The following is a 27,550-nucleotide window of genomic DNA, read 5'->3' as shown; positions in this document are numbered from 1 at the left end:
TTCACTTGTGGGTCTTTGTGTGTTTCTTGGGACGGTGTTTGGGGGGCTCGGCACCCACGGGCCTTGTCCTCCCGCTGCCGTGTGGGTACAGGGGCTGCCCTCACGGCCCCAGGGACTGTCCCCTGTGCTGGCACTGCTGAGGCACCTCCAGTGCTGTGTCCAGTTCTGGGACCCTCGGACAAGAGAGACATTGAGGGGCTGGAGCATGTGCAGGGAAGGGAACGGAGCTGGGGAAGGGTCTGGAGCAGCAGGAGCGGCTGAGGGAGCTGGGGGGGCTCATCCTGGAGAAAAGGAGGCTCAGGGGGGACCTGATGGATCCAGGGGGGAATTGGGCTCTGCTGCCAGGGAACAAGGGACAGGATGAGAGGAAACGGCCTCAGGCTGTGCCAGGGGAGGGTCAGGTTGGACATCAGGAGGAATTTCTTCATGGAAGGGGTGGTCAGGCCTTGGAAGGGGCTGCCCAGGGAGGCGATGGATCCTCGTCCCTGGAGGTGTCCAAGGAACACCTGGACGCGGCACTCCGCGCTCTGGGCCGGGGGACAAGGCGGGGATGGGTCACAGGGTGGACTCGATGATCCGGGAGGGCTTTTCCCACTCAAACCACTCCGCCATCAGTTGGAGCCGCGCCGCTGCACACACACCCCCCCACCCCGTCCTCCCCCTCCCTCGCCGCGTCCCGGCCGCTCGCCCGCGCGCGCCCTCCCCGCGGCACCGCAGGACCCGCCAACCATAAAACCAACGCGCGCGCGTTCGCGCCCGCCCGCGCCGCTCCCCGCCGGCGCGCAGGCGCGGCGTGACCCGGATGTGGCGCGTGCGCGGCGGGGCCCGGACGTGTCGGGGCGGCCGCGACAGCGACACAACAACGACGCGGCGGCGGCGGCGAGCGGCGGGGACAGCGGGGGACATCAGGGGACAGCGGGGGACAGCGGGGGACAGCGGGGGACAGCGGGCACCGCGGCACAGCCAGTGCCGGGGGCCGGCCGGCGGCCCGCGCCCCGCTGCCCCTGCGAGCGCCGCCCCGCCCCGGCCGCGGCCCGCGGAGGGGAGGAGGGGGCGGAGGCCGCGGGCCTTCCCCCGCCCGCCCCTCACGGCGGGCCCGGGCCGCGCCCGCGCAGCGGCCCAGGTACCGTCCGCGCCCGGCCCCCGCCCGCCCCGCCGCGGCTGCCGGGCCCTTCCCACGGCCCCTCCCGGGAGCTTTCCAGGGACCCTTCCTGGCCTCCTCCCCCGGCCCCTTCCCCACCTTCTCGGCCCCTTCCCCGCCTTCTCGGCCCCTTTCCCCACCTTCTTCCTTGGCCCCTTCCCCGCCTTCTCGGCCCCTTCCCCGCCTTCTCGGCCCCTTCCCCACCTTCTTCCTCGTCCCCTTCCCCACCTTCTCGTCCCCTTCCCCACCTTCTTTCCCCCTTGTTTCCAGGCCCTTCCCCTTCCCCTTCCCCCCCCCCCCCGCCTTTCCCGGTCCCTTCCCCACCTTCCCAACGCCTTCCCCCTCTCCTTCCCCGCCCCCTTCTCCCCCCCCTCCTTTCTCCCACTCCTCACCCCGGGTCCCCTTCCCCACCTCCCCGCCTTCCCTCGCCAACAAAATACAGGAACACATTCCCCCCCCCCGCTCCCTCGCGGCCCCAAACTTTTGGCGTTATTTTAGGCACGCTGTGCAGCCGCCCTGACCCCGCTGGGGGAAAAAACTTACCCCGCTGTCCTCGCCTTCCCTCCCCCCTCCGCTCCCCTCCCCGGGGTGGTTCCGTGGGAATCTGCCGCGTTGTTTGGGACCGCGGGGAGCGGCGCTGCGATCGGGTCGGGGGGCGCACAGAGGGGTGTCAGTCAGGGGTTATTATTCCCCCCAGGTCCCGACGGGTTTGGGTTTGGCTCTGGGGGAGGCGGGTGGCTGGGGTGGGTTTCGTGGTTTGTGGGGTGACTTCCAGCCCAAACCGAGCTGTTGCAGGCCAGGTGTCCCCGGACACAGAGCAGGACTGTGGCCTTCCCCGATCAGGAGTGCCGCTGTCAGCAGGGCAGGGGGACTAGTCCAGGCCCGGTGTCACCTGTTAAACTGCGAGGCTGCTTTGCCACCGTCCCTCTGCTCAGCAGTGCGAGGTCCTTGACACGCACAGTCCTGCTCTGGTGCTCCAGCGGCACGATGAGGAGGCCGCCCGTCCTGCTGGCCCTCCTCTCTCGCCTTGGCCACTGGAAGGAAGGAAGGAAGGAGTGTCTTCTCCTTCGCTCTGCATTCGTGGGCCTCCCCGGATTTGCTTGTTGCATAAGCACGGGAGTTTAATATCGGTGCGGCAAGTTTGTTTCAAAGAGGAGCAGAGTTGCTTTCGGGAGACTGATTAGGATTCCCTCATTAAGGAGGTGGCTCTTTACATAAAGCGTTCAGGCCCGGCAGTAGGGATGTGAGTTTTGGGAGGAATCGACAGATTTGGTGGAGAACAAAGGTGCCGAGAGCAGATCCTGTCAGGGGCCTTGCCGGAGTTTCAGGGCTCTGTTTTTCTGTGTCGTTAGCCTAGTGAAAGACTCCAGTTTTGGTTGGGGCTGGAATTTTCCATGCTTGCTTTGCCCAGAGGCGATTTTTTTTTTTTTTTTTTTTTTTTTTTTTGGGTAAGCTCAAACAAACGCAGGGAACATTATCCCCGGTGCAGATTACAGTAAAGAGCAGATGTTATCTAATACACCTATCGCTGGGGTATTGAAACCAGTGAGAAATCACACCACTTCTGCCCAGGCAGGGCTCCACTCTTCCTTTCAGTGCCTGGTGCAGCCGCAGTCGTTTCCTCTGCGTGTGAGGTTTTGGCAGATTACTGTTTGCCCTGCCAGAGGGGTTGGTCTTGCAGGATCCTCTTGAGTCCAGGTTTGCTCTGTCATTCCACGGGGCAAGGAATTCCAACCCCTTTCTGCTCCCTGAGCGTGGTGTCTCCCAGGTTTTCACCCCCTCCCCGTCCTCCCAGGTGGTGGGATGAGGAGGGGAGCTGAGGGGCTGGGAGGGGCTGTGTCTGAGTTGTGGGAATACTTGCAGAGGAGTTTTTGTGGTGTGACATGCAGATCTTCCTTCTCTGACCATACAGAAGCCTGTGTTGAAAAGAGGAGCTGTTTTGTTTGTTTTGTTTTGTTTTTTTTTTCCAGCTGTGTGCTTTCACATAAATAAAAATTAGAGAGAGGGGAAGGGGGAATTTCACAAATGTGTGAAATTAAACTTTCTGTGTGTGTGTGTAGTCACACCATCCCAGTAGTGCCACCTTTTCCATCCTGTCCTGCCCCCGTACACTCAAAGGCAGGGGTGTGTTTTTAGCTGCTGTTCTTAAAACCTCGAGCCAGGTTTTAGAACCCTGTTGCAGCAGGAGGGTTTGCTCCCTTGGCAGGATCAGTCTGGGAAGCGCCTCTGGAAGCAGCTGGAGCGCACAGGTGGAAGCTGGGAGGGAGTAAAGGGACCGGTTTCTCCCGCAGAGAAGTGGCTGCTCCCGCTTTCCAAAGGCGGATTTATGTTGGGGCGAAGCAGTTGCCGCTCGGAGTTGTCTTAAAGCTCCTCTCCAGTTCCTGTTTGTGCTGCCCTATGTGTCTCTTAAATTTTGGTAGCTACTGACAGTGAGGTGAGCAGAATTGATACTGATGATTCAGAGAGAGGCACAGAAATGGTGTTCTGGGGAATGTTAGGCTCTTACTGTACGGAACAGTGGGAGTGCAGTGCCTTCCCAGTGCTCTCTCTCTCTCGCTCCTTAGTGCTGATTGTTCTTATGTCTGCAAACATTTTGTTCCTGTTCACCCTTTGGGCAAGTAGATAATAGTCTAATGTGCTGGAAAGTATCTGCAGTTTAATCACTTATTCATATCTCCATCAAATCACGAGGCTGCCTTTTGTTTTATTGGTTTATGGATTTTTTTTCCCCCTTTATCGTGTTTTATCATAAAACTCCTGCCCCTTTGCATTATTAAACAGCAAAACCCCGTGGTGATGTTTCGGGTGGTTTAAAAGCCATCAAACCTGCACGCTGCTTCCCTGACATCCTTGTGTTTGTCTAATTTTGGAGGCAGCAGCTTATGCAAGAACCCTCCTTGTCCTTTATTGGTGCAAAATGTTTTAGCGAGGTGTCAATTTGCACACTATTCTAATTAGCCAGTTCGTTGGTACCAAAATGCTGTGAATCTGTGTCTGGGGTGGCTGTCACTGGTAAATCCCATCCCCAGAGCACCGGGGGCAGCTTCCAGCAAGCAGTTCTTGTTTTTCTTTAGGCATGCTCCTCCGGAAGCTGCCTCTGTGTTTGCAACCTGGAAACGCGTTTTTGGTCTTTCGAGTGCATTTTGCATTAATTAATCCCCCCCCTCGCCCCAGTAAATGCATCCTCTGCATTTCCTTAGGCACCACAGGGCTCGATCTGACTGTGATCTGTCTCTGTAACTGCAGCATGCATGCTTTTATGCTTTTATTTCCTTTTTTTTTTTTTTCCTGGAGGGCCGCGGTGGTAACGTTCACTTAAGTCGTGGCTCATCGCCCGGGGGGGATGTTCTGCCTGCAGGTTTGCTGACTTTGCCCAGACCCTTCTGCAGTGTGTGCGTGTTGTGATGGATCATGGCCAAGGTATCTCAGGATTTGTGGCGTGGGTGGAAGCCCAGGGAACGCCACGGGACACACGGATTCCCTGTTTGTGCCACCAGCCCTCACACGGGCGCGCTGGGACTGAGGATTCCCGGGCTCCTGTGCTGACATCGTGTCACGGAGCGTTTCTGCCTAACTGCTGCTAAAAATCTGTGCTCCTGTTGTTTGGAAGGGAGCAGTGCAGTTGGAAGGGGCCTGCAGTGATCGTGTACGGATGATCTTTGAGTTCCCTGGGGTGGCACAAGGCTGCTTTCTGAGCAGTCTGTGCGAAAGGATGGCAGTTCTCTCTCTGCTGCCGCGCTGTTTTAAAGGCTTCCTGGGCCCCAAAAGTGCCACGCTAGCACGTGTAAAATCTTTTTTTTTTCCCTCTTTGATTTTCACTTCACAGACTGACTGAATTTCCATCGCGAGGGTTTATTTATTTCGCTGCCTGTGGTCACAGGTCCATCCTGGATTCTTCGTTCTGGTGTGTCACTGTGTGTGCTGTGCATTCCCCTGTCCTGTTCATCAGCCTTCCCACCAGCACCATGTCTGTATCTTGGAACCCCTTTCTCCATAGAAAGCTTTCCCTTTGCAGCCCTGACACCTTCAGGATCTATTTTTCCAGTTGTGCCAAGGCCGCGTTATATTTTTTAACTGTTTGTTTGTTTGTTTTTTCCCCCCTCTTTAAACACGGCAATCAGCATCTTGTTTTTTAAAACGAGGTGTTACCTGACCCCTCCTGGCCACACTGCTTCTCACACAGTTTGCCCTGTGAAACACAGGGGAGTCTCCCAGGAGCCTCAGACGGTCTCACGTCTGGAAAACACTGATTTTGCTGTGGGAAGTTAAAGGAGCGAAAAACACACGTGCTAAAAAAGCGACGTGGAGGCGCGTGTGGGGGGTGTTGTGTTGACCTTCTGCCCCGCGTCTTAAAAGTAATTATCCAGTGGCATTTGGGCTGTCACATTTTTAGACTGAGTTTCTCAGTGAACCTGATCCCTCCCCAGCTGCCATTGGCTCAAACCCCCACTGTAAATGAACGGGGTCGTGTGTGTGCCCTGTCAGTGCCAGGCCCGGATTAGCTGCCCTGCCTGGGCTCTGGGGTTGCTGATTGCCCGGATCCTATTCCTTGGGGTTACATCCCTGGCTTCCAGCTCCATCCGTAGCTGCCCGGTTTGTCTCTCGTTTCCTTTCCTCCTTTGGGGGCTGATGGTTCTTCCTCCCCAAATTGCAAAAGCGCTGCTTCTGTGGGAGGAGAGGGGGAGGGCAAACCTCCTGCGAGGGTGAAAGCTGCTCGTTTGTTTTCGGTCCTCTTTAGCGTGTGAGTTCTTTTTAAGAGTCTCGGTTCGTAACTTCTCAGCCAGTCTCGGCCAGACGGGAATTGTGTGGAGGAAGGGATTTTTCAGATCAGTTTCAGGACTTGCTTGGCAAAAAAAACTTCCGCAGGGGGTTTGGGTGAGGTCTTCCTGTTATTTTAGCAGCCCCCTCCCCTTGTGTCTCGGAGGAGCTCCTGCACAGCTGTAGTAACACCTCTGTGAAAGCAGGGAAATCAATGCCATGTTGGGGGGGGGGGTTTCCCCATCCACCAAAACCAGAAGGACTCTCTTCTCTTCCTAAAACCCTTGTGCCTTCCCCAGGCCGTGTCTCCGTGTGTCTGCCCGCTTTTCTGGCCAAGAATTCCAAACTGAACCGTACCTCAGCAGCTCTCTGGCCTCGTGTGAGGCCATCCAAGCGATCCTATCCCTTAAATGCCTAATTTGCTGCCCCGAAGAGTTGCTGCAAATATTTGGAAGCCGTGCCCTCACACTGTTTTCCTTACCCGTGGTTTCTGGCACGTAGAAGCACTTGCTCTTAGGCTGTGCTGGCCCATAATGCTGCCTTGCTGGTGCAGCTGAGGAGACACTGTCAAACAAGGTGGAATATTAAGTCTCTGTTCCCCATGAACGTGTTGTTTGTCCCCTGGTGTGCTTTTTGTTTGTTGCTCGGTGTTTTCTGGCTGACCCGAGGGCACCTTGTTCCCCTCAGGAGGGAAATGCTGCCCTGGGGCTCTGAGCAAGGTTTTTTGCAGAAGGTTCTGGGCATTCACCCCGTCCCTGCTTTCTAATCATGCCACTAAAATAATCAGTGTTTTGAGGGACAAGGTCTCGGCTGGTCTGAAAACAGTGGAACAGTTTGGGTCAGCGTGGTGCCTGTTTTGCATTCCTGTCCCTAAGGGAGGTATAAATACAGGGAGGGCACTGGTGTGAGAGCTCAGCAGTGGTACTTCCAACCCTAGGTAAGTCCATACTATGTTCTTCTGTCTTTCAGATTTAGCTCCTCTGCAGAGGTTCTTATTCTGGTGCCAGTACTTGAGGCTGCTGTAGAACGCTGGTTGTTATTTGCTTGTTCTGTAAGACACTTGTTAATTCTTAGCTGTTGAAATAAATCGCTTTATATAACGCAGTGTCGTGGAGTTGTTGAGGTTGGGAAAGATCTTTAAAATCATGGAGTCCGAATGTAATCAGGTACTTTTCTGTAACCTTTTGACTTGTTAGCATTTTACATCAGCTTGTCCCTTTTTTTTTTTTTAATCTGTTCTGTTTGCATCTCACTAGAGCAAAAGGGTGAGAAATACCTTTTTGTTCCGTGGTGGGTGAAGCTGAGAGCTGTGACCTGCTGCTGCTTTTCTCGTGTTCACTGTCTCTTTTCTCCCCTCCTAAAGCACTCACTCACTCCTGTTTCCATCACATTCCTGATTAGGGGGAATTAAGGAGATCTTTGCTCAGCTTTGCATTTGGCCCCGTTGTATTCCCCCGCAGATCTGAGCTTGGGCTGTGGTGTGGGATCACCTCCTCAGGCAGGGGGTGTGCTGAGGGGTGAATCTGAGCATCCCTTCTCCCATCAGGGTGGATGTGAAATCCCAGGGGCACGGTGTTGTTTGGCAGAACGCCCCGTGTGCTCCGTGGCTGAAGCTGTGCTGGAGCCTCCTCTTCCGAGGCCACCTCCTAAAAATACAAGGTGCTGGGACTGCGTTTTGCTTTTATTTGCAGTACACATGGAAGTCGTGTAGTAAAGGAGGTGTTAGGGCACCTCTCCAATGTGTGACTCGGGCAGGGATGGGCTCATGGAGCCGTTTTGAGAGGAACTGAATTTGCAGGGTGCGAAAACCCGGCTCGCCCACGGAACAGCGCCGAGGAAACGCATCACGGCATTTCTCAGCGTCCCCCTCTCCCCCGGGCACCCGGGATTTCTGCCCAGGGCACTCCTGGGTTGCACCAGCAGCCTGTGGCAGCGCTAGAAATCCTGAGCAAGTGGCCTGGCTCTCAAAAAGTGCTGAGCTGTCGGGAGCTCCTGTTGAGCGCGGTGGCAGCCGGAGGACGGGGGGGGGGGGGGTGACTCAACGTTTCTGGAGATAAATTCCCCTTAAATCGGGTTTTATTTGCCTGATCCCAAGCCCTCCCAGAGTCGCCGGGCGAGGTTCTCATTCACAGTTTGGAGGGGGGGCGTGGGAGATGGAGCCGCGTGTCTTAATTTTGAGCGTGTCTTTATTTAAAGCTCTCCCGGCTAATCGCTTTATCGAGCCACTCGTTTGCGATTCGCTCGTTGCATACCTGTCTGGGGGTGCTGCTTTGTGTCTGAGCAGAGTGATGTTCCGCTCCGCTTTTAGCTTGGCAGGCTCCTGCAGGTTTGTAAATCTGCGAGGTTGTGAGCGATCTGTAAGGGAGCGTGGGTTGCCATGGAGAATGACTGGCAGGTAGAGCTCGAGTTTTGAAAAGGGGGCTTGTCTTGTCGAGTTGAAGCACATTTTAAAAAAAAAAAACCTCTTTAATAGCCGGGTAAAAATCTGTGATCTAACTCAGACTTCTAGGTAATTGTCACCCTTTGGGAGGAAATCAGGTGCGGAAGCGTCCTCGTGTAAGAAGAGGAGCGTTGAGAAAGGAGGGAGAGGGGGAAGGATCTGCACTGTTTTGGGTTTGTTTTTTTTTTTTCTCCTGGTGTACCGGAGTGTGATGCATTCAAGTTGGAATCGTAGAAAATATTAAATGAGGAAGGGTTTTTTGTGTCCTTTTGTAACGGTGCCGGATTTGTGTTGGGGTGTTCCTTTCACCAGGAGGGAAGCCAGGCCTTCCCACTGCAATTCGTGTGACGCCCTGAATTGCTACATTAACGTCCCACTCTTCACTTTTGTGCAACGCGTCTTTGTTTCCAATAAATAGCTGCTACTCCCGTGCCTCTAAATAACATGGAAAATTCCAGTGCAGTAACAGGTCTTTGACAGGTTGTGTTCCTTGGGTATGGTGTGAGTGGGCTTTTTTTCCCCCCCTGAACTTTTGAAATGGGATATACTTTATTTACATTGTCGAGAGCAGCGTGGTGGTCTCAGAAAGGCTTTATACTTTAAGCTTACCTGGTAAACACAGTAAAATAATCACTTCTGTGTGTTTGCTGCCAGTGTCTTAAGAAAGCTAGACCCTGTAGCTGGTGACTCCCTGAAGCCAGATCTGCTTGAAGAAGCAAAGCAGCTTTTTGACAACGTTAGGCTCCTTCTCTGTGGCTGCACAGAACCTGCTGTCCTGTGTTTCTGGATGAAGTGTAGTAATTAGCTCCTTCAGAACTGAGAAAATCAGGCCAGCTTCTAAAGGAAGCTTCCAAAGGATGAGGTCTGCTGGCTGTGAGAACAGTGACTTCATGACCAGAAACCACTGCAGGTCGTTAACAAACAGGGAAGGAGGGGACCCACACACACACACAGAGTCATCCCTCATCTTGTATTTACTGTAATTAGGGCAGTTCTGTCCCAGACAATTTGGAAGGGCTTTTTTAGTTGGGACTTCGGTTGGTTTGCCTTGATCCAGAAGAGGCTGGATACAAACAGTTAAAGACAAATGTTGGGATTTTTGTGTCTGAAGATACACACAATACTGATTTACTGAAATGTCCCTCGAGCTAATGGCCAGGTACCATTTTTTTTGCCTTTCTGATTAGCAAAGAGAAACAAGAGTTAGTCTGAGGTCAGAACACAGCTGAACTATGAACAGGGTTATTAAATAAAGATGACAGATGATTCTGGTGTGCATTCATGCTTCTTCACTGTTCAGATTCCCTTTAAATCAATGCCCCTTGACTCCCAGTCAGTGTTCTCACTTGGTTTCATCCCACCAGTATAAAACGTAGGAAATCATTGTCACCCTCCTCCTTTTCCTGACTCATTTAGTGATCCTTCCCTTCCTGTGTGTACATACCATGTGTACATGTATATAAACTATCATCTTTATTTAAATGTTGTTACTAGGGGGAAAATAAATCTTGTATCTGAAAACTGTGCAAGCAGAGTCTTAAGCATATTTTAGCTACCATGGGACAAGCAATGCAGTTTTTTTTTTGTGTGCTTTTAATATCCTGCACTTAAGCTTGAAAAATAAAAGAAGCAAAAAGCCACAGACTTCCTCAGAAAAACATGATCTGCAGTTTGTTAAAAGAACCAATTCTAATGTAGATATTTTTTCCTCCTAGGTTTTACCCAAGGGGACAGTACATCTAACCCTTAACTTGGATCATCTCTTGTTCATCAGCTTGAAAAGTCATAACAGCCCCCAAAACTGACATTTGATCCGAAAGAAAAAAAAGCTGTGACAAATGGACAATATGTCTATTACTAACACGCCAACAAGTAATGATGCTTGTCTGAGCATTGTCCACAGCTTGATGTGCCATCGACAAGGTGGAGAGAGTGAAACTTTTGCGAAGCGCGCAATTGAAAGTTTAGTTAAAAAGCTAAAGGAGAAAAAGGATGAATTGGATTCTTTGATTACAGCTATAACCACAAACGGAGCTCATCCTAGCAAGTGTGTTACAATACAGAGAACGCTGGATGGGAGGCTTCAGGTCAGTACAAGTGAAAACCCAGACGTTTTCCTCCCAGCGAAGCTGGGGCGCAAAGTGAGCGGCGCAGGTTTCCCTAGAGTGTCGAGGAAGAGTAGCTCTTCTCTTGCACCCCCCTCGCCCCTGTTTGTAGGCTTGATTTGTGGCTGGAGCTCTGGGCTGGCTGCAGTGGTTACTGTTTTTTTCCCAGAAGGAACAGAAGGCGTTGGATCAGCGTGTGTGTGGCAGTAAAAAAAAATAAAAATAAAAAAAAGCAGGGTCACGTAACAAATCCGGCTGGGTCATCCCGTGTTTTCACTACAAGCTTCTCTGAGCTCTGTGTTGGTCAGCAGCGTGAAGAGAGGCCCGTGATCCCTTGCTGGGGCACTCCAGGGAGTCTGCACTGGGGGTTTACAGTAGCCTTACACCGTCAGGGCTCAGTACCTGTGCAGCTGGGGTTGTGGTCTCCTCGTTCCAGGGCAGATGTCATGTTCGCTGGCTCTAGCTTTTCCCTCTACCCTAGACCCATTTTTTTTTTTTTCCTCCCAATTTATTTTATTTTTTTTTTTTCCTTCAGCATAACGATTGGCATCCTCCCGCTTGTAAATTCCTTAAAAGTGTAGCTTCAGTGCCTCATTCCTCTTCTTCCTGGGGCAAAGCTCCTTCACGTCCGTGGTGGGGAAGGTGACCATACGTACTGCGTTAAGCACAAGTTCTGCTTCTGCCATTTTGCATCCAGTGATTTTTTTTTTTTTAATTATTTTTTTTTTTTATTTAAGAACCACGGTGTCGACTTAACTGTAGCAAAACCCTCATGGAGATTTATTTCTGTTGATTACAGAGCTTGGGTAAAGCGTGCACCACCTTTTTTTATGCACCTGTATCTATCTATATATATATATTTTGATGGCGGGGTGAGGGCGTGTTGTTGTTTGTCCCCTCCCAGCTTTTCGTGCTTCTCACTCTGTGAAGTGAAAATGCCTTCGTGAGACGGAAATGCCTCCTGCTACCTTCCCAACCAACTTTTGTGTCTGACTTTTTAGGTGGCTGGTCGCAAGGGATTCCCTCATGTGATTTACGCCCGTCTTTGGAGGTGGCCTGATCTTCATAAAAATGAACTCAAGCATGTTAAATATTGTCAGTATGCTTTTGACTTAAAATGTGACAGTGTCTGTGTAAACCCTTACCATTATGAGCGTGTAGTGTCGCCTGGCATCGGTAAGTAGACTCTTGATTTAAAATGGAACAGTGGGAATGAGTTGTGAGACGTTTTTCAGTGTAGAAAACACCAGGCCCGAGTTAGAAACGTTAACTTTTAGTGATCTAATTACAAATTACTCCCGTGCTCCCGTCCGTGTTCTGCAGGGAATTGTTCTTCTGCCTTTTATTTGTCCTAAATTTGAAGGAACGGGGTCGTGGCTTTTGTTTAAGCCTTTCTGTTGGCTTTGCACACAGTTCCTGGAGTTGATGTGTATCCTAGGGATAACTTAGCCTGGAGACTTGTGCTGTGATGGAGGGGGTCTGATATGTGAGGTCTGCAGTACTAATCTTTAAAGGCTTGCAACTGATTAAAACACTTTAGAAGGTTTGTGTATATAATCCTCCACAACCCCTTTTTTTCTCTTATTTTTAAAGATCTATCAGGGCTGACACTACAGAGTTCTGGTAAGTAGTTCTGGCTGCTGCTGCATTTCTGTGGGCACAAACTTGTGTTGAAACCCTACAGTAGGTACAGGGTTTATTCCCCTGTCTCTCTGGGAGGGAGTATCAAGAGCAGATGGTGGTGCATTTGTCTCTCTGGCTTTGGAAAAACCAGCTGAGGAGAAGTGTTCATGAATCCTTTAAATTGCCTGGGCAGCACGTGAGAGGCAGGTATTGATAAATTCCTTAAATGGAGGCTTCAGCCAAGCTGGTGCCTGCATTCTGCTGTTCGTTGCCTCCAGCTTGTAAAGCCAAGCAAACAAACAAAAAGGAAAACAAAAAACCTCGAATGATGCTGATTAATGTAAAAAGGACACCCAAAACCGTGTGGATTGACACGCTGGTTAATGGAATTGGGAGTAAATAAACCCTTACAGTTTAATTAGTAGTCGAAGAAGAAAATAATAAAAATTCTGCAGTTGACATGCAGTTGAATGAAGGGGCCTAAATACTCTTGCTTTCCCTGAAACTTGAGAGAAATTGGACATTAAAAATGCCTGATGAACAGGCAACTGCTTTTATTTCAAAACTGGTAACTGCTTTTATTTCAAAACTGATTTTATTCTCCTTCCAGAACAAATTCACAGAGAAAGAAACCTGTGTAACCCGGTGTTTTTTAGCACGCTACTAGAAGCGTCCAAGCAAAACATGACTTAACACCCCCCCAAACCACCCATCAAACTCAACTTCACAAGTTTTAACTTGTGTGCTCCATCTCTGCTAAAAAACGACCCTTTTGTGCAGAACCAAAGCTCACCAACCAGCCAGCAGCTAAATGCATCACGAGTGCTTCCTTGTGTCCTGCCCGCTGGTTTTCCCCACCGGGGACACAGAAAATTGCCGTCAGATTTTAACACTGTTTTAGGCTGCTTTTGAAAACGAGCACAGGAGCTGATGTGCTGTGAGAGTTCCGTTTGAGCAGGCTCAACAGCAAATACAGAAATAAGTCGTTGCAGTGGCGATGGTGGTGATTTCCTTACACTGCATGTGGAATACTCTGGATTACTGGCTGCGTTGTTAAATATAGAGTAGCTTTATGGGGTCCTTGAATCTGAATTTAATGTTTCTATCCAATTTGTGTGGGAGTTGCTCGAAATTACTCCGGGGAGATGCATGAAGTTTTTAGTGCTGTGCTCATGAATTATGTTTTTCGTAGGGGCTTTATGTGTGTTCTTGCTTGTACACTTAAGAATTGGTTTGTTAGCTGCTGCCTTAACATTCGTTTAGTTGCTTGACAAAAAGCATGTTCTTCCCTTTTATTAACCGTGTCCAATCAAATAATGATGGACTGCAAGACAAAACGCTGCTGAAGTCTGCTGCCTGTGGGACTAAACTGCTTGCCTGAGAGCATTAAGCAAAATAAACAGCTTGCTTTCCCATCCAGCCATGCCTCAAAATTCCCCGCTGCCGGCTCGGAGCTGTTTGTTTGTAATTTAGGGGAGCGCTTTGGCAACGCTTATGCAGTTTAAATCCTCCAGTTTCTTAATGGCTTTGTTATTGCTCGAAAATAGCTGCAGTTTGTGCCGAGTCCTGGGGGTGGTTTGGTGTGTGCTGAGCCCCTCTGTGTGTGTCCACAGCTCCATCCAGCATGCTGGTGAAGGACGAGTACGTCCACGACTACGAGGGGCAGCCGTCGCTGAGCTCCGCCGAGGGACACTCCGTGCAGACCATCCAGCACCCACCAAGTAACAGGGCCTCGACAGAGCCTTATAGCACCCCAGCCATGTTAGCTCCCACTGAGGCTAGCACTACCAGCACCACTAATTTTCCCAACATTCCCGTGGCTTCAACAAGTAAGATCATCGAGATTGGCGCGGGAACGCTGTGAGAGCGCCGGAGCTCAGAGAGGCAACTCGCTGAGCTTTGCCAGGGCAGATCCTGCAACTGCAGCTGTGCTGCTGCTGCTGCACCACCACGCTGATAAAAGCGTGTGGTGATACGGTCTGAGAGTTAAAAGTCAGGTCTTAACCTGGAGCAGGGTGACCCAGCCTTGTTTTCGGTGCCGCTGGCGCCGCGTGAGTCTTACGAGACTGTTCTGGCCGTGCTGAGGCTCAATGACAAAACATTAAAACCTCTAACAAAGTGTTGTGGCCGTTACTGTTGATCGCTGCAGAAATGGGATTATTGTTTTGTGACAACAGCAAGCAGAACAGCAAACGGACAATGCTGTAAGGTGGCAGAATCAAGAGATTTTAAGGCAGTTTTCTTTAGTCTTCCAGTTTTAACTTGGTTATTTTTCCAACGGGCCCGCTGTGCCACCAGAGTGGCAGCCCTGGTTGATGTTTCCATGAGTCTGCCTTGAAGATTTTCCCTTTCTTTTCTCTGTGTAAGTTTGGCACAAGTGGAAGAGCCTGGTGGTGTCCCAGCACCACACCTCACAGCAGAGCAGTTCCCTGCACTGCAGCCCTCACGTGGGGGATACCACAGGGTTTGGAGGGGTTTCACGTGAAGGACGTGCGGTGTGAATGTGATTGATTTCGTTTTACCAGGCCTGAGTTACGTTTTCCTAACGTTCTTCAATTTTAGCTGGCAGCTTTTTTTTTTTTTTTTTTTCTTTTTCCCCCCTAAAGCCAACGATGGTGTGGCCAAGCTGAGATGTGACGCCTTGTGTTTGTTGTCTCCAGCAGAGGAAAAAAAGGATAGGCAATTAATTGCGTTGCCTTTGCACAACAGTTCATAGTCAGTAACTTTTTCTCATCAGTGCTATAATTGTTGGAGCCAAGTGGACAGGAAAGAAAAAAAAGCTAATTTTTGAGTTTTAGTTCAAGTTCTCACTGTGTTAAATTCTGCTAGCCACACCAGTTTGAGAGTGCAAGTGTACTTGTGAAACTGCTGATCAGTTTAGAGTTAATGGCTGAGCTGAAGCCTTTTGAAGTCAAATTCCTTTAACCTGCTGTGAAATATCTGTAATTTTACTTTAAATCTAAGGCAGTCCTTGAAATATTTATTTGGGAGAAAAAAGAAAGCACAGCAGCTTTCTGAGGAAGGAGTCCAGTGATGTATGCAAGCTCTGTTGGAGCACTCTTTATAAAAGTAAAGTGCTGGTCAGTATGTTTTGGAGGAACATAAGTTTTAAGTGAGTGTCCTCCTTAGGAACAGTAGTTAAAACATGCTGAAAACAAGCAGCTTATTGGACCTGCTGTTGGCCTGTTTGGATTCACACCAAACCTACTCCCAGTAAAAGCTGTGGCACCTCTTTTTCTTTCCTTTCAAACTGCAGGGTGAGATGTGACCGAGACAAAGGTGTCAGAGTCAGAATTATCTGATGGCAGGGCATTTTGGTTCAGGTTTCCTAAGACACTCTGGCGGGTGGAAATTAAAATACTTGAAACCAGACTTTGTAGGAACTGTGCATTTGCAGTTGCCCTTAGTGGGGTGTATTTTCCTACCCAGTAGTGCTGAGCTCTTCTTAATTAAAATTTTGGAACGTTCACGAATAGGTAGTGTGTTCTTTTACCAGGTCAACCTACCAGTATATTGACAGGTAGCCATAGTGATGGACTCTTACAGATTGCTTCAGGGCCTCAGCCAGGAACTCAGCAGAATGGGTTTACAGCTCAGCCAGCCACTTACCACCACAGTGAGTATTCACATACGTGCACTCCTCTTAGCTTTCCAAAACCAGTTCCCGAAATGCTCAGCAGGAATATAGAGGAATTAGAAGGGAGACGCGGATAAACCCCCCATAAAAACCAACCCGCTGCTCTCTGTGTGTCTGTTTTTCTCTCTAGACAGCACCACGACCTGGACTGGGAGTCGGACGGCAGCCTACACACCCACCATCCCTCACCACCAGAACGGCCACCTGCAGCACCACCCGCCCATGCACCCCAGCCACTACTGTAAGCAGGGCTCACCACACACCCCCCGCTGCACCCACGGCTCTCTGGGCTGGGGGGGGGCTCATGTGCTGGTTTGAAGGTAAAACCAGCGGGGGAAATGAACCCAGCTCGAAGGAGACATAAGTCGGAATAACAGCTTAATAAGACAGCGCGATAAGTGCGACTGTACAGGCAAACAGCTGGTTTTAACCCCCCGAATGTATAGCCCAGCACCCTGGGGCATGAACAGAGTGGTGTTTGTTGGGCCCCCTGAGTCCAAAGTAAAGGGAGAGGGGAAAACCTGGTGGTGAGAGTGCTGGTGCAGTCTGGTCAAGAGTGGTGGTTTCAGTCTGGTTGAGAGTGATGGTTGCAGTCTGGTCGAGAGTGGTGGTTTCAGTCTGGTTGAGAGTGGTGGTTGCAGTCTGGTCGAGAGTGGTGGTTGCACTGTGGTTGAGAGTGGTGGTTGCAGTCTGGTCGAGAGTGGTGGTTGCAGTCTGGTTGAGAGTGGTGGTTGCAGTCTGGTCAGAGTGGTGGTTGCAGTCTGGTTGAGAGTGATGGTTGCAGTCTGGTCAAGAGTGGTGGTCTCAGTCTGGTCAGAGTGGTGGTTGCAGTCTGGTCAGAGTGATGGTTGCAGTCTGGTTGAGAGTGGTGGTTGCAGTCTGGTCAGAGTGGTGGTTGCAGTCTGGTCAAGAGTAGTGGTTGCAGTCTGGTTGAGAGCAGTGATCTGCAGTCTTCCTCTGGATCCCATGAGTGGTTAAAAAAGTCCCAAGACCCCAAGATTATCTATCCTCCAGTTCAGGCAGGAATGCCCAGTGCCTCCCTCAGGGCGGGGAGTTCCACAAAGGGCATGAGGACAGGGGGGCACCCTCCTATCTCACAGGCCTCTGAACACCCAGTTTACAGCCTGAGGAGTCAGGAGTGCTCTGGGCAGAGGGTGTAAATGGTCTGTTGATAACAGATTCTGGGGAATGGCATGGAAGGCTATAGAATACACAGGTTTGGGTTACACCCATCCAGTGATGAACTGGTCCCAGCTGTCCTAACTAGGACAGCTCATTCCTGCTCCTCCCTTACCCCCCACTCCTCCATCTGTGGTTACAGAACCACCATTACCCCCTTACTGTGTTCTGACAGCCTAGAGCTTGAGGGTCTTCCCTCTGCTGAAGCAGCAGAGGTAGAAACTCAGTTGTAGTGACACCCTATACGTTACACATCTCTCACTACACCTAACAAAAGTAGCCTTTCCTTCCTAAACCCTCTGTTTTTAAAGCTCTGCAGTCCTGTGCTAAGCCCTTCCCTGGCAGAAAAAGGAAGCTGATTCAACGCGGGTATTTTTTATTTTTTTTTCCTTTCAAAACTTGGAAATTCCTGACTGTCTTCATTTTCTGGAGGTTTTTAGAAGACCTGTGTCCGTGCACACTTCGGACCTGTGTCCGAAGCACCTGTCAATAAAAGTGGTCTTTGCCACAGCCTGATCCACGAGTGCATCAGCACACAGAGCTGAAAATCTTTTTCACCTGTGAAACAGGACAACAGTCTGTCTTGTTTTCAGGTAGAGGAGATGGGAAGGGGAAAAAAAAAAAAGGTGATCAAACTTCTAGTGTTGGTGTGTGTAGCACAGTAAATGCATTACAAGGGTTTTATATAAGTTTTCTAAGTTTTGTGGCAAAAAGCTAGAACAGCTCTTTGTTTTCTAACACTGTTTATTAGAATGTTCCCCTTATTAGAACATGTAATACATACTCTGATATAGATCACTGGCATGCAGCAGTTAGTGGAGGAGAGAGAGATATGCTGTACATCAGTGTTAGAACCACTTTTCAGCTTGTCTCCATGAATAAAACTGCGACGCAGAGACAGTTGTTAAATTTTATTGCTTCGTTCTCTTAGGATCCCACCTCGCTGATCATATATTATCTGTGAGGAATATGTTGGGGTGGAAAAAGCTCTAGTGGTGCCGTGGATACTCCACAGATGTTTCCCAGTGCACGTGTCTTTCCGTGGTCGATGTTTGTGGCTGGCTGGTGGTGCCACACTGAGCTTTTCTTGGCTGCTGCCGTTTCTCACTTCACGAAGTTGGCGTGTTTCACACCTGCCAGAGTTGTGCCTGCTTTGACATCTTGTTGCAAAAGCTGCTGCTGCTTATAATACTGTGTTTGAGCCTTTCCTCCCCGCTGCCTGTAAGGGACCCAGTCAGTTCATAAAGTGGAGAGAAGAGTCTGGCTCGTACCAGGACTGTATTCAGTATTTTTTTTTGCCTTTAGAAAATGAGTTCTCTGGGGCTTTTTTTTTTCCCATCTCAAGGGACTGTCTCCTATGGTCAAGTCCACAGCATGCTGGGCAACTTATTCCACGATGGAGGAAACTAATGAAGTGTGGTTTATTTCATAGGAAAACAAGCTAAGAAAGAAAACCCCGTTTTTTCCTCGTGTAAAACAAATTGCATGTTTTGTTTTTAAAGGGCCGGTTCACAACGAGCTCGCATTCCAGCCTCCTATATCAAATCATCCTGGTGAGTGAACTCTAACATGTGATGCTAATATTGAGAGAGAGAGAGATATATATATGCTAATACTGTGAGAAGGAGGGGAACTGTGCTATGATAAATCTGGTTTTGAGTTTGGACATCTCTTTTGGAGCTGAGACCTGCGTAGTTGAAAAGCCTAAAAGTTTATTCCTTGTTTATTCCTCGGTCTGTTGCTAGGGCAGTGCCAGGAATTAAACTGCTGATAGTTGCTGGCTGAACTTTTAACTGGAGCTAAATCGTATTTCACGTTTTTTTTTAATGTTGATCTTTCACCCCGTTGATTTCATCCCGCTGAGTCCTCCCGGGAGAGGAGCAATTTATTTGAAGATAAACTAAAAGGGATTGAGGCACCTTGGTTTAATTCTTTTTCTAATAAGGCAAACAAGTGTGCTGTTGGGTGCTGCTGTTTGTGGTGTGGGAGGATCAGTGGCAGCACTGGGAGAGCTCTCCTTCCCCTCGGCTTCTCAGGGTGTTGTGTTTGGGGCGTTCCATCGTGTTCTGCTCCTCCTGTTCTGGGTGCAACTGCGGTGCTGATGCAGTGGCAGGACGGGGGGAGATGGCTTCCCGCTGGCAGAGGGGTTATATTAGATATTGGGAAGAGATTCTTGAGGGTTCTGAGGCCCTGGCACAGGTTTCCCAGAGAAGCTGTGACTGCCCCTGCATCCTTGGAAGTGTCCAAGGCCAGGTTGGAGGGGGCTTGGAGCCCGAGGATAGTGGAAGGTGTCCCTGCCCTTGACAGGGAGTGGGACTGGATGAGCTTTAAGGTCCCTTCCAGCCCAAACCAGCCTGTGATTCCAGCATTTTCTTTACCCTCCCTGACAAGCACGTCCCAGCTGTGTTACCCTTTGGTGAAAACGGATCCTTACAGTCACCAGAAGTGCCGAGTCCCCAGAATCCCCAGTGACTGCAGCTTGTGACAGCTTCAGGTTTTAACGCATCTGAGGAGAGAGAAACTCTTATCATACAGTGAAAAGCACACACAACACACCTCAGGAGGCTTGACAGGCCAGATGCTCCCAGGTGGCACAGAGACAGCAGACACTCGTGTGCGAAACCACCTTGTCTCCTCTGTCAGGTTCCATCTCTTCACTCGAGTGTTTGGGTTTCAGTGGAACCCTCCGGGGAGCCTGGGCCTTCCTTCCTTTGCAGGCAGCCATCTTTCCTCTGCAGGCAGTTTTTCAGGCAGCCAGGAGGAGTTAAAAGGCACCTCTTTGCTGTGAAAACACACCGTTTTGTTCTGCCCCCTCTCTTAATACTTCCTGGTTTTGTCCCATCCCCGACTGTGTGCAGACAAGATCGGTGTGTGTGATCTTTGATGTGGTGGTTTTTTTCCCCCCGTTGCCCTGCTTTCCAGATCCAGGTCCCTTTGCAGGGAGGGTAGAGAAATCCGACTTCACCTGGGAGGTGATTCCTCCTGTATCTCAAAGCCAGATCTGTTTCAGAGTTCATTTCTGCCAACCCAGCCAGGCGTGGGCATAAAACGTACGACTTCCTTGTACTTAAAGCTGTACTTATGAAGTGCAGGAGTGCAGGTGGCTTGCAAAATCCAGCTGGAATTATGATACAAGCACAAAAACTTGTAAGATCTTAGCTGCAGAAGCCTCCAGCACTGACGTGTGCCCAGATAAAAACAACAAGCCCGTGTTTGTCCCCCTGTGTAGTATTTTTCTGTGTTGCAGACGTGCCTTTGTCTATCAGAACCCGCTTATGTGAACGTGCGCTCCTCTCTGAACGACAACTGCAGTTTGCAGAAGGCTTAATTGATTGTCTGGAGGGGATTTGTGGGCTTTTTTTTTTGCGCCTTCCAGTGGGTTAACTGTGAGCATTCCTCAGCCCCAGAGTACTGGTGTTCGATCGCGTACTTCGAGATGGACGTGCAGGTCGGGGAGACGTTCAAGGTCCCCTCCAGCTGCCCCATCGTCACCGTGGACGGATACGTGGATCCTTCTGGGGGAGACCGCTTCTGCCTGGGCCAGCTTTCCAACGTGCACAGAACAGAAGCCATAGAGAGAGCGAGGTACCCCTGAGAGCTGCCGTGGGGTGGTGGTCGTGCTTTGTGTTGGCTGCGGTGTGGGGGATCTCCAGAGCTGGCGTGTGTTCGTCTGGGCTGAGTTACCTTGGAGTGTGTCTCTCTGTACCACTCCTGGGGTGGTGAGCTGTGTGACAAGAGCCCTGCAGAGGCCTTGCAAGCCTCTCTCTGCTTTGCTTCCAGAGGCTGTGCTTCGGGGATAAAATTAGCGACTCGTGCCGTTGCGTGTGCGGGCTGAGTGAGTGCTGGCTCTCCACACCACGGGGTGGTGTGAGAAGGGCTGCAGCGCAGAGATTTGTCAAAGGAGCAAAGGGAGGTTCACAGGGAGCTGCTGGGTTTGCATTCTCCCGCCGTGCTTGGGCTGGGCTTTGATGTGGAAGCACAGAGAGCCGAAAGCAATCTCGTGGCTTTTCTTCCCCCTCTTTGAAAGGAGAAGGAAGAAAACGACTCCTTGTCTCTGGAAATGTCACGTTGTGACAATCAAAATGTTAGACTGTGATCCAGACAAACAGTTCTGTGTTAAAATGTGCCTTTTTTTTTTAATGTTCTTGAGTGACTTTGCATAAAAAAAATACTTGTGGGACTTTACACTTCTGAGCCCGTTTGGTGTCCCAGCCCTGTGCTGTCTGCGAGTGTGGTAGTTGCTAATCTCTGCTTCTGCCTTCTGTGTTTCCCACAGACCTTTACATGACTTCACAGGTGGGTTTTTATTTCTCAGCTCCACGTAACTAGGCACTAACTCACCCCTAAAACAGCAGCTCCAGTTTCAGGTCCTCGCGCGAGCGGGGAGCGTGAAGCTGAGGCACCGCAGGCTGGAGGGAGAGAACGACACAGGCTCGTGTCTCGTTCGGTGTGAACACACGGGTGCATTGGCTCTGTTTTTTTTTTTTTCCCCCGCTCCCCAAGGTTGCACATAGGCAAAGGGGTGCAGCTGGAGTGCAAGGGGGAAGGCGACGTGTGGGTGCGGTGCCTGAGCGACCACGCGGTGTTCGTGCAGAGCTACTACCTGGACAGGGAGGCAGGACGTGCCCCGGGGGACGCCGTGCACAAGATCTACCCAAGTGCATACATAAAGGTGGGTCTGGGGCTCCAGGGTTGAAAACTGGGGGCCTGGGGGAGGCACATATTTGGCTCCTGGAGATGTTAGGGAGGCGCTGAAATAGGCGCTTCAAAAAAACGGCCTGAGAATTTCGCTTGGGGTGACCTGTGAAAATCGCCGCAAGCTGAACGTGTCGTTGGGGTACCTCAAAAGTAAGTTCGTTTTGTGTTTCATCACCGGCAGTTTTTTGTATTTTTTCGGTCTAAACCTAAAATTTTTAGCACAGGTTGTCAGCTTCTTCTCTCCGAAAAGCGGGGAAAACACGTGTAAATTCAGTAGGAGCGTAAAGCGCGTTTCGAACTGGTTACGAAGAGGGAAGTGATCCAGAGATCAGAGGGAGTTGCGTGGAAACAAAGTGTTTTGGGGAGGTTCTCGGTTGGACAGACCTCTGCCAGGCTTTAAGCTTTGTTTTGGACGAAGCCACGCTTGTGAAAAATCAGTCTTGTGTTAAACTGCCTGAAACCTGCAGCGGGTTATTTTTTTTTAATCCTCGGTTTTGCAGGCAAGTTACTCAGTGAAGGTGAAAGAAACTCCACCAGCCTCTGTGCATGAGCCTTCTAGTGTGAGAACAGAGTTCCTGCACGTTAATTGATGGCAAATAGTGATTAGTGATCACAGAGGTGCAGAATGCCATCAACCCGAAACCTGCAGCTTCAGACCTGTCAACTGCTGGTATTTCTTTTGAATAGACTAGCGCAGTTCAGTGAAGCAAAGTTGTTCGGTCCGTTTATTTATTATTTTATCATTTATATTTATATTTTCGTTTATTTACGTGTTTTATTTGTTGGCTTTTTTTTTTTTTTTTAATTTATATGCCTGTTTTCTGGAAGTCCAGGGGTTTGACTGGAAAGCAGGAATATAACCAGGCTGTGACATCCTTCGGCCTGTGTGACCCTGGGGTCGTTTCCACACCAGGCACTGCTTCAGGCAGGTTCTGGTACTGCCAGTGGTGGTGACATCACGGGAAGAATCTCTGAGGATCAGCTTAAGGGGGTTATTTCTGCTGGAAACGAAAGCAGTCAGGGAAAGGTTCACTTTTTCACCCAGGCGTGTGGCGGGACCGCAGAAGTCGCTCAGAAAGGTTACTGGGGGGGTGGGGTTTGGGGAGTTGTGTCCTCTGTTGATCCTGACGAGTCTGACCGGTCCGGTGTTTCAATGTTTTTGTTCTCAGGTGTTTGATTTGCGCCAGTGCCACCGGCAGATGCAGCAGCAGGCTGCCACTGCCCAGGCTGCCGCTGCTGCTCAGGCTGCAGCCGTGGCAGGGAACATCCCCGGGCCGGGATCCGTGGGTGGAATCGCCCCAGCCATCAGTAAGTGCCTCCAGCAGCAGCTCGGTTTGCTTTTGTTCTCCGCGCCCGAAAACAATGGGAGTGTTTTCACTTCAGACAGAGGTGGTTTTGGCTGCTCAGACCCCAGCTTGAGAAGCGATCTTTGGTGCCTGAGCTCATAAAAATGTTGCTGAAAGCAACGGGGATGACTGGGCAACAAAAGCCCTTGAGCAGGTGTGTAGGAAAACTTAAGATCCTCGAGGAAGAGAGCGAGAGTGTTTTTCTCTTCTTTTATTTTTTTTTTTTTTATTATTATTAGTCTAGGCTGGCGTTTTCTTAGCTGCTAAATTCTAGATCCTTGAAATCGTTCCCAAAACACCTTTAAAAGTGAAAGTACTTACATGTCTCAGTCTGCTTTGCGTGCCACAGTGTTTTCTTGGTTCCTTGTCTTGCCATGTGGCTCTTCCCAACCGTCCTACGAATTGTTTAAGGCATTTTGAGGAATGTATTAAACTCCATTTTTTTTTTTTTTTGCCTTGTGAGTTGAAGTTTGCCAGCTGTATTTATTTTTGTCTTTTTATTTTGCTGGCTGTGAGCAGTGTCATTTTGCTAACCCAGCTTCCTGCAGGTGACCAGTCTGAGTTCCTACACGGAAAATGCAGCGTTTGGCAAACCTCAGGGATAACAGTTTTGTGACTGTGCTTCCTAAAGAGGGTTTACACGCGTTGTAAGGCATTTATTTGGGTTTCATCCCATCTGCTTTATGTAGGTTTAGTTGGGGTGTTAGGAAGGAATTCTCTGCTGGTGGTGAGGCCCTGGCACAGGTTTCCCAGAGAAGCTGTGGCTGCCCCTGGATCCCTGGAAGTGTTGGAAATCCAGGTTGGATAGGGTTTGGAGCAACCATGTCTAGTGGAAGGTGTCCCTGCCCATGGCAGGGGGTGGAACTGATGGTCTATAAGGTCCTTTCCAACCCACCCTTCTGTGATTCCCTGATCCAGGGAGAGCTTTGTGTTTCAGCACCCTTTCAGGAGTGCAGAACACTGGGAGAAGAATGTGTGTTTCAGCACCCTTTCAGGAGTGTAGCACACTGACAAAAAGGTGTGTTTCAGCACCCTTTCAGGAGTGCAGAACACTGACAAAAAGGTGTGTTTCAGCACCCTTTCAGGAGTGCAGCACACTGACAAAAAAGGTGTGTTTCAGCACCCTTTCAGGAGTGCAGCACACTGACAAAAAGGTGTGTTCAGCACCCTTTCAGGAGTGCAGCACACTGACAAAAAAGGTGTGTTCAGCACCCTTTCAGGAGTGCAGCACACTGACAAAAAGGTGTGTTTCAACACCCTTTCAGGAGTGCAGAACACTGACAAAAAGGTGTGTTTCAGCACCCTTTCAGGAGTGCAGCACACTGACAAAAAGGTGTGTTCAGCACCCTTTCAGGAGTGCAGCACACTGACAAAAAAGGTGTGTTTCAGCACCCTTTCAGGAGTGTAGCACACTGACAAAAAGGTGTGTTTCAGCACCCTTTCAGGAGTGCAGAACACTGACAAAAAAGGTGTGTTTCAGCACCCTTTCAGGAGTGCAGAACACTGACAAAAAGGTGTGTTCAGCACCCTTTCAGGAGTGCAGAACACTGACAAAAAAGGTGTGTTTCAGCACCCTTTCAGGAGTGTAGCACACTGACAAAAAGGTGTGTTTCAGCACCCTTTCAGGAGTGCAGCACACTGACAAAAAAGTGTGTTCAGCACCCTTTCAGGAGTGCAGAACACTGACAAAAAGGTGTGTTTCAGCACCCTTTCAGGAGTGTAGCACACTGACAAAAAGGTGTGTTCAGCACCCTTTCAGGAGTGCAGAACACTGACAAAAAGGTGTGTTTCAGCACCCTTTCAGGAGTGTAGCACACTGACAAAAAGGTGTGTTTCAGCACCCTTTCAGGAGTGTAGCACACTGACAAAAAAGGTGTGTTTCAGCACCCTTTCAGGAGTGCAGAACACTGACAAAAAAGGTGTGTTTCAGCACCCTTTCAGGAGTGCAGAACACTGACAAGAAGGTGTGTTTCAGCACCCTTTCAGGAGTGCAGAACACTGACAAAAAAGGTGTGTTCAGCACCCTTTCAGGAGTGCAGCACACTGACAAAAAAGGTGTGTTCAGCACCCTTTCAGGAGTGCAGAACACTGACAAAAAAGGTGTGTTTCAACACCCTTTCAGGAGTGCAGCACACTGACAAAAAGGTGTGTTTCAGCACCCTTTCAGGAGTGCAGAACACTGACAAAAAAGGTGTGTTCAGCACCCTTTCAGGAGTGCAGAACACTGACAAAAAAGGTGTGTTTCAGCACCCTTTCAGGAGTGCAGCACACTGACAAAAAAGTGTGTTCAGCACCCTTTCAGGAGTGCAGAACACTGACAAAAAAGGTGTGTTCAGCACCCTTTCAGGAGTGCAGAACACTGACAAAAAGGTGTGTTCAGCACCCTTTCAGGAGTGCAGAACACTGACAAAAAAGGTGTGTTTCAGCACCCTTTCAGGAGTGCAGCACACTGACAAAAAGGTGTGTTTCAGCACCCTTTCAGGAGTGCAGCACACTGACAAAAAGGTGTGTTCAGCACCCTTTCAGGAGTGCAGCACACTGACAAAAAGGTGTGTTCAGCACCCTTTCAGGAGTGCAGCACACTGACAAAAAGGTGTGTTCAGCACCCTTTCAGGAGTGCAGCACACTGACAAAAAGGTGTGTTTCAGCACCCTTTCAGGAGTGCAGAACACTGACAAAAAGGTGTGTTTCAGCACCCTTTCAGGAGTGCAGCACACTGGCAGAAGAACGTGAGGAACGCCAGTGAACAGCAGAGATGTGGAGGCGTGGGTTGTCCTTGTCCCCGTGCTGAGGGGGGAGCTGTACCTGAGCAGGCAGGGGTGTCTGAGCAGGGAGGGGCCGAAGGGACAGTGTGACCACCCCCACCCGTCCCCTGCAGGTCTGTCGGCCGCCGCCGGGATCGGCGTGGACGACCTGCGCCGCCTGTGCATCCTCAGGATGAGCTTCGTGAAGGGCTGGGGGCCCGACTACCCGCGGCAGAGCATCAAGGAGACGCCCTGCTGGATCGAGATCCACCTGCACCGCGCCCTGCAGCTGCTGGACGAGGTGCTGCACACCATGCCCATCGCGGACCCCCAGCCCCTGGACTGAGACCCCGCCGGCGCCGCGAGGGGTGGTGGATTTGTAACATAACCGTTCTGTTTATAACCCGGAGATACACTTTACTTCTGTCTCTGCTTAACCTTCCGAAAAAAAAAAAAAAAAAACCAGCCAGGTTTTAAAAATGTGTTTGCCGCCTTGCTCTCAGCAGAAAAAGGAAACCGAACGCGCAGAGTTTCGGGGTTTCAGTTGTTTTTTCAGAACTCAAAATTTGTCGCGATAACGGGGCTTTGAAAAGCGAAAGGTGAGCGGCCTTTGGAGGCTTCACAGTGTTGGGTTTGGTCCCTTTGTTCCCTTTGAAACTTTTTCCTTCTCTATCGTGGCATCTTGGTGATAAACTTCACAGGAGCCTTTTGTACGCAGAATATATATTATATATATATATTTATATCTGAAATTTTTCCTTCTAATAGTTACAAACATTTACCTTATAGGGCCTTTAAAATTCCAGCTGATTTGTGACGTTCTGTTTAGGGAAGAGTAGTGAGCAGGAGACTTCTTTACTTTTGTCGATGACCTTGTTATGGGGTTTTTTTCCAGGTTAAAGCCTAGAAGCTGCCAAAAAAAAAAAAAGTGAGGGGATGAGACAACAATGACATTGTCGGTTAAAAACTTCATCATTAGTTTTTTTGGGAGAAAAAAAAAAAAAGATACCTTAGTTGTTTTTTTTTTTTTAATTTATGCAGCCATGTGAGTTTTTTTAAAAAAAAAAAACAAAAAAACACTAAAGGAGGTGTGGATACTTTCAAGTGCTGGCACTCGGTTGGGGTGCAGCAGCGTGGGGTCTGCAGAGCTGACACTGAAGTTGCAGGAGCGTGTTTTCGTAATTAACTGCTGACCTCTCTGACGTTTTGCTCGAGCAGAACTGGTCAGAATTAATCAGCACGACTCTCTCTTTACTCGCCACGTGCCACGACAGCGCCGTGTGCGACACCCAGGACCCGGGTTTGTTCTGGTTTTTTTTGGGTTTTTGGTTTTTTTTTTTTGTACCTGTTCGCCGTTTCCACTCAGGGCGAGATGGCAAACCCGTTTTTTCCTGCCCCTTGGTTTACTTTTGAAGCCCTTAAATGCCATCGGTGACCGTATCAACTGGCAATGACCTCGCGTAGAGAATTTACAGTAGGGGGGAAAAAAAAAGAGAAAAAAAAAAAACAAACGTGCAAAGAAGTGTCGACTGTACGACAGATACAATGTGTATGCTTTCTCTCTAGCTAATAGTATAAATAAAAGGATGGAAAACCCCGATTTTTTTTTTTTTTTTAAAAATATGAATTTAGTTTGCTTTTGTTACGCAGTTCCGCACCTTTGAAGCCGTGGATCCCCTTCCCTCTGCAGGTCCAGCAGCAGCCAGCAGTGGCAGGAGCTCGTGTGGGTTCAAACTTGTCAGGGAACAGGTCCAGCTTTTCTCTGCTTTCACCGCTTCTCAATAAGAGCAACGTCCCCGAGGATCTCCCTCCTCTATAAGAGCAGCGTCCTGAGGATCTCCCTCCTCGGCTGTTTGAGGAGGCAGCAGGAATTCCCTTC

At 49.8% G+C, this 27,550-nt stretch overlaps 1 protein-coding gene across 2 annotated transcripts; it reads left to right on the top strand.

The window, feature by feature from the left end:
- Nucleotides 1–1,070: 1,070 nt before the first annotated feature.
- Nucleotides 1,071–27,269, top strand: SMAD4 (SMAD family member 4). 2 transcript variants are annotated; one of them, XM_032674972.1, is made up of 12 exons: nt 1,071–1,123; nt 10,055–10,426; nt 11,446–11,620; nt 12,038–12,067; nt 13,681–13,896; nt 15,564–15,683; nt 15,835–15,945; nt 18,386–18,436; nt 20,285–20,468; nt 21,387–21,555; nt 22,751–22,889; nt 25,806–27,269. In XM_032674972.1, the coding sequence occupies exons 2-12, from the start codon at nt 10,178–10,180 to the stop codon at nt 26,015–26,017; spliced, it is 1,656 nt and encodes a 551-aa protein (XP_032530863.1). In that variant the 5' UTR covers nt 1,071–1,123; nt 10,055–10,177; the 3' UTR covers nt 26,018–27,269. The 2 variants fall into 2 exon arrangements, with proteins under 2 accessions (XP_032530863.1, XP_032530864.1); XM_032674973.1 differs by lacking the exon at nt 15,564–15,683.
- The last annotated feature ends 281 nt before the right edge of the window (nt 27,270–27,550 follow it).

Source organism: Chiroxiphia lanceolata, chromosome Z (assembly GCF_009829145.1).
Source record: "Chiroxiphia lanceolata isolate bChiLan1 chromosome Z, bChiLan1.pri, whole genome shotgun sequence".
NCBI lineage: Eukaryota > Metazoa > Chordata > Aves > Passeriformes > Pipridae > Chiroxiphia > Chiroxiphia lanceolata.
The sequence above is the reverse complement of the archived record's forward strand: the minus strand, read 5'-3'. Positions and strand labels throughout refer to the sequence as shown.

Coding starts and splice junctions, on each gene's coding strand:
- SMAD4 (XM_032674972.1), top strand. CDS start 10,178: ATGGACAATATGTCTATTACTAACACGCCAACAAGTAATGATGCTTGT. Junction 10,427..11,445: donor CGCTGGATGGGAGGCTTCAG/GTCAGTACAAGT, acceptor CTGACTTTTTAG/GTGGCTGGTCGCAAGGGATT. Junction 13,897..15,563: donor CATTCCCGTGGCTTCAACAA/GTAAGATCATCG, acceptor TTCTTTTACCAG/GTCAACCTACCAGTATATTG.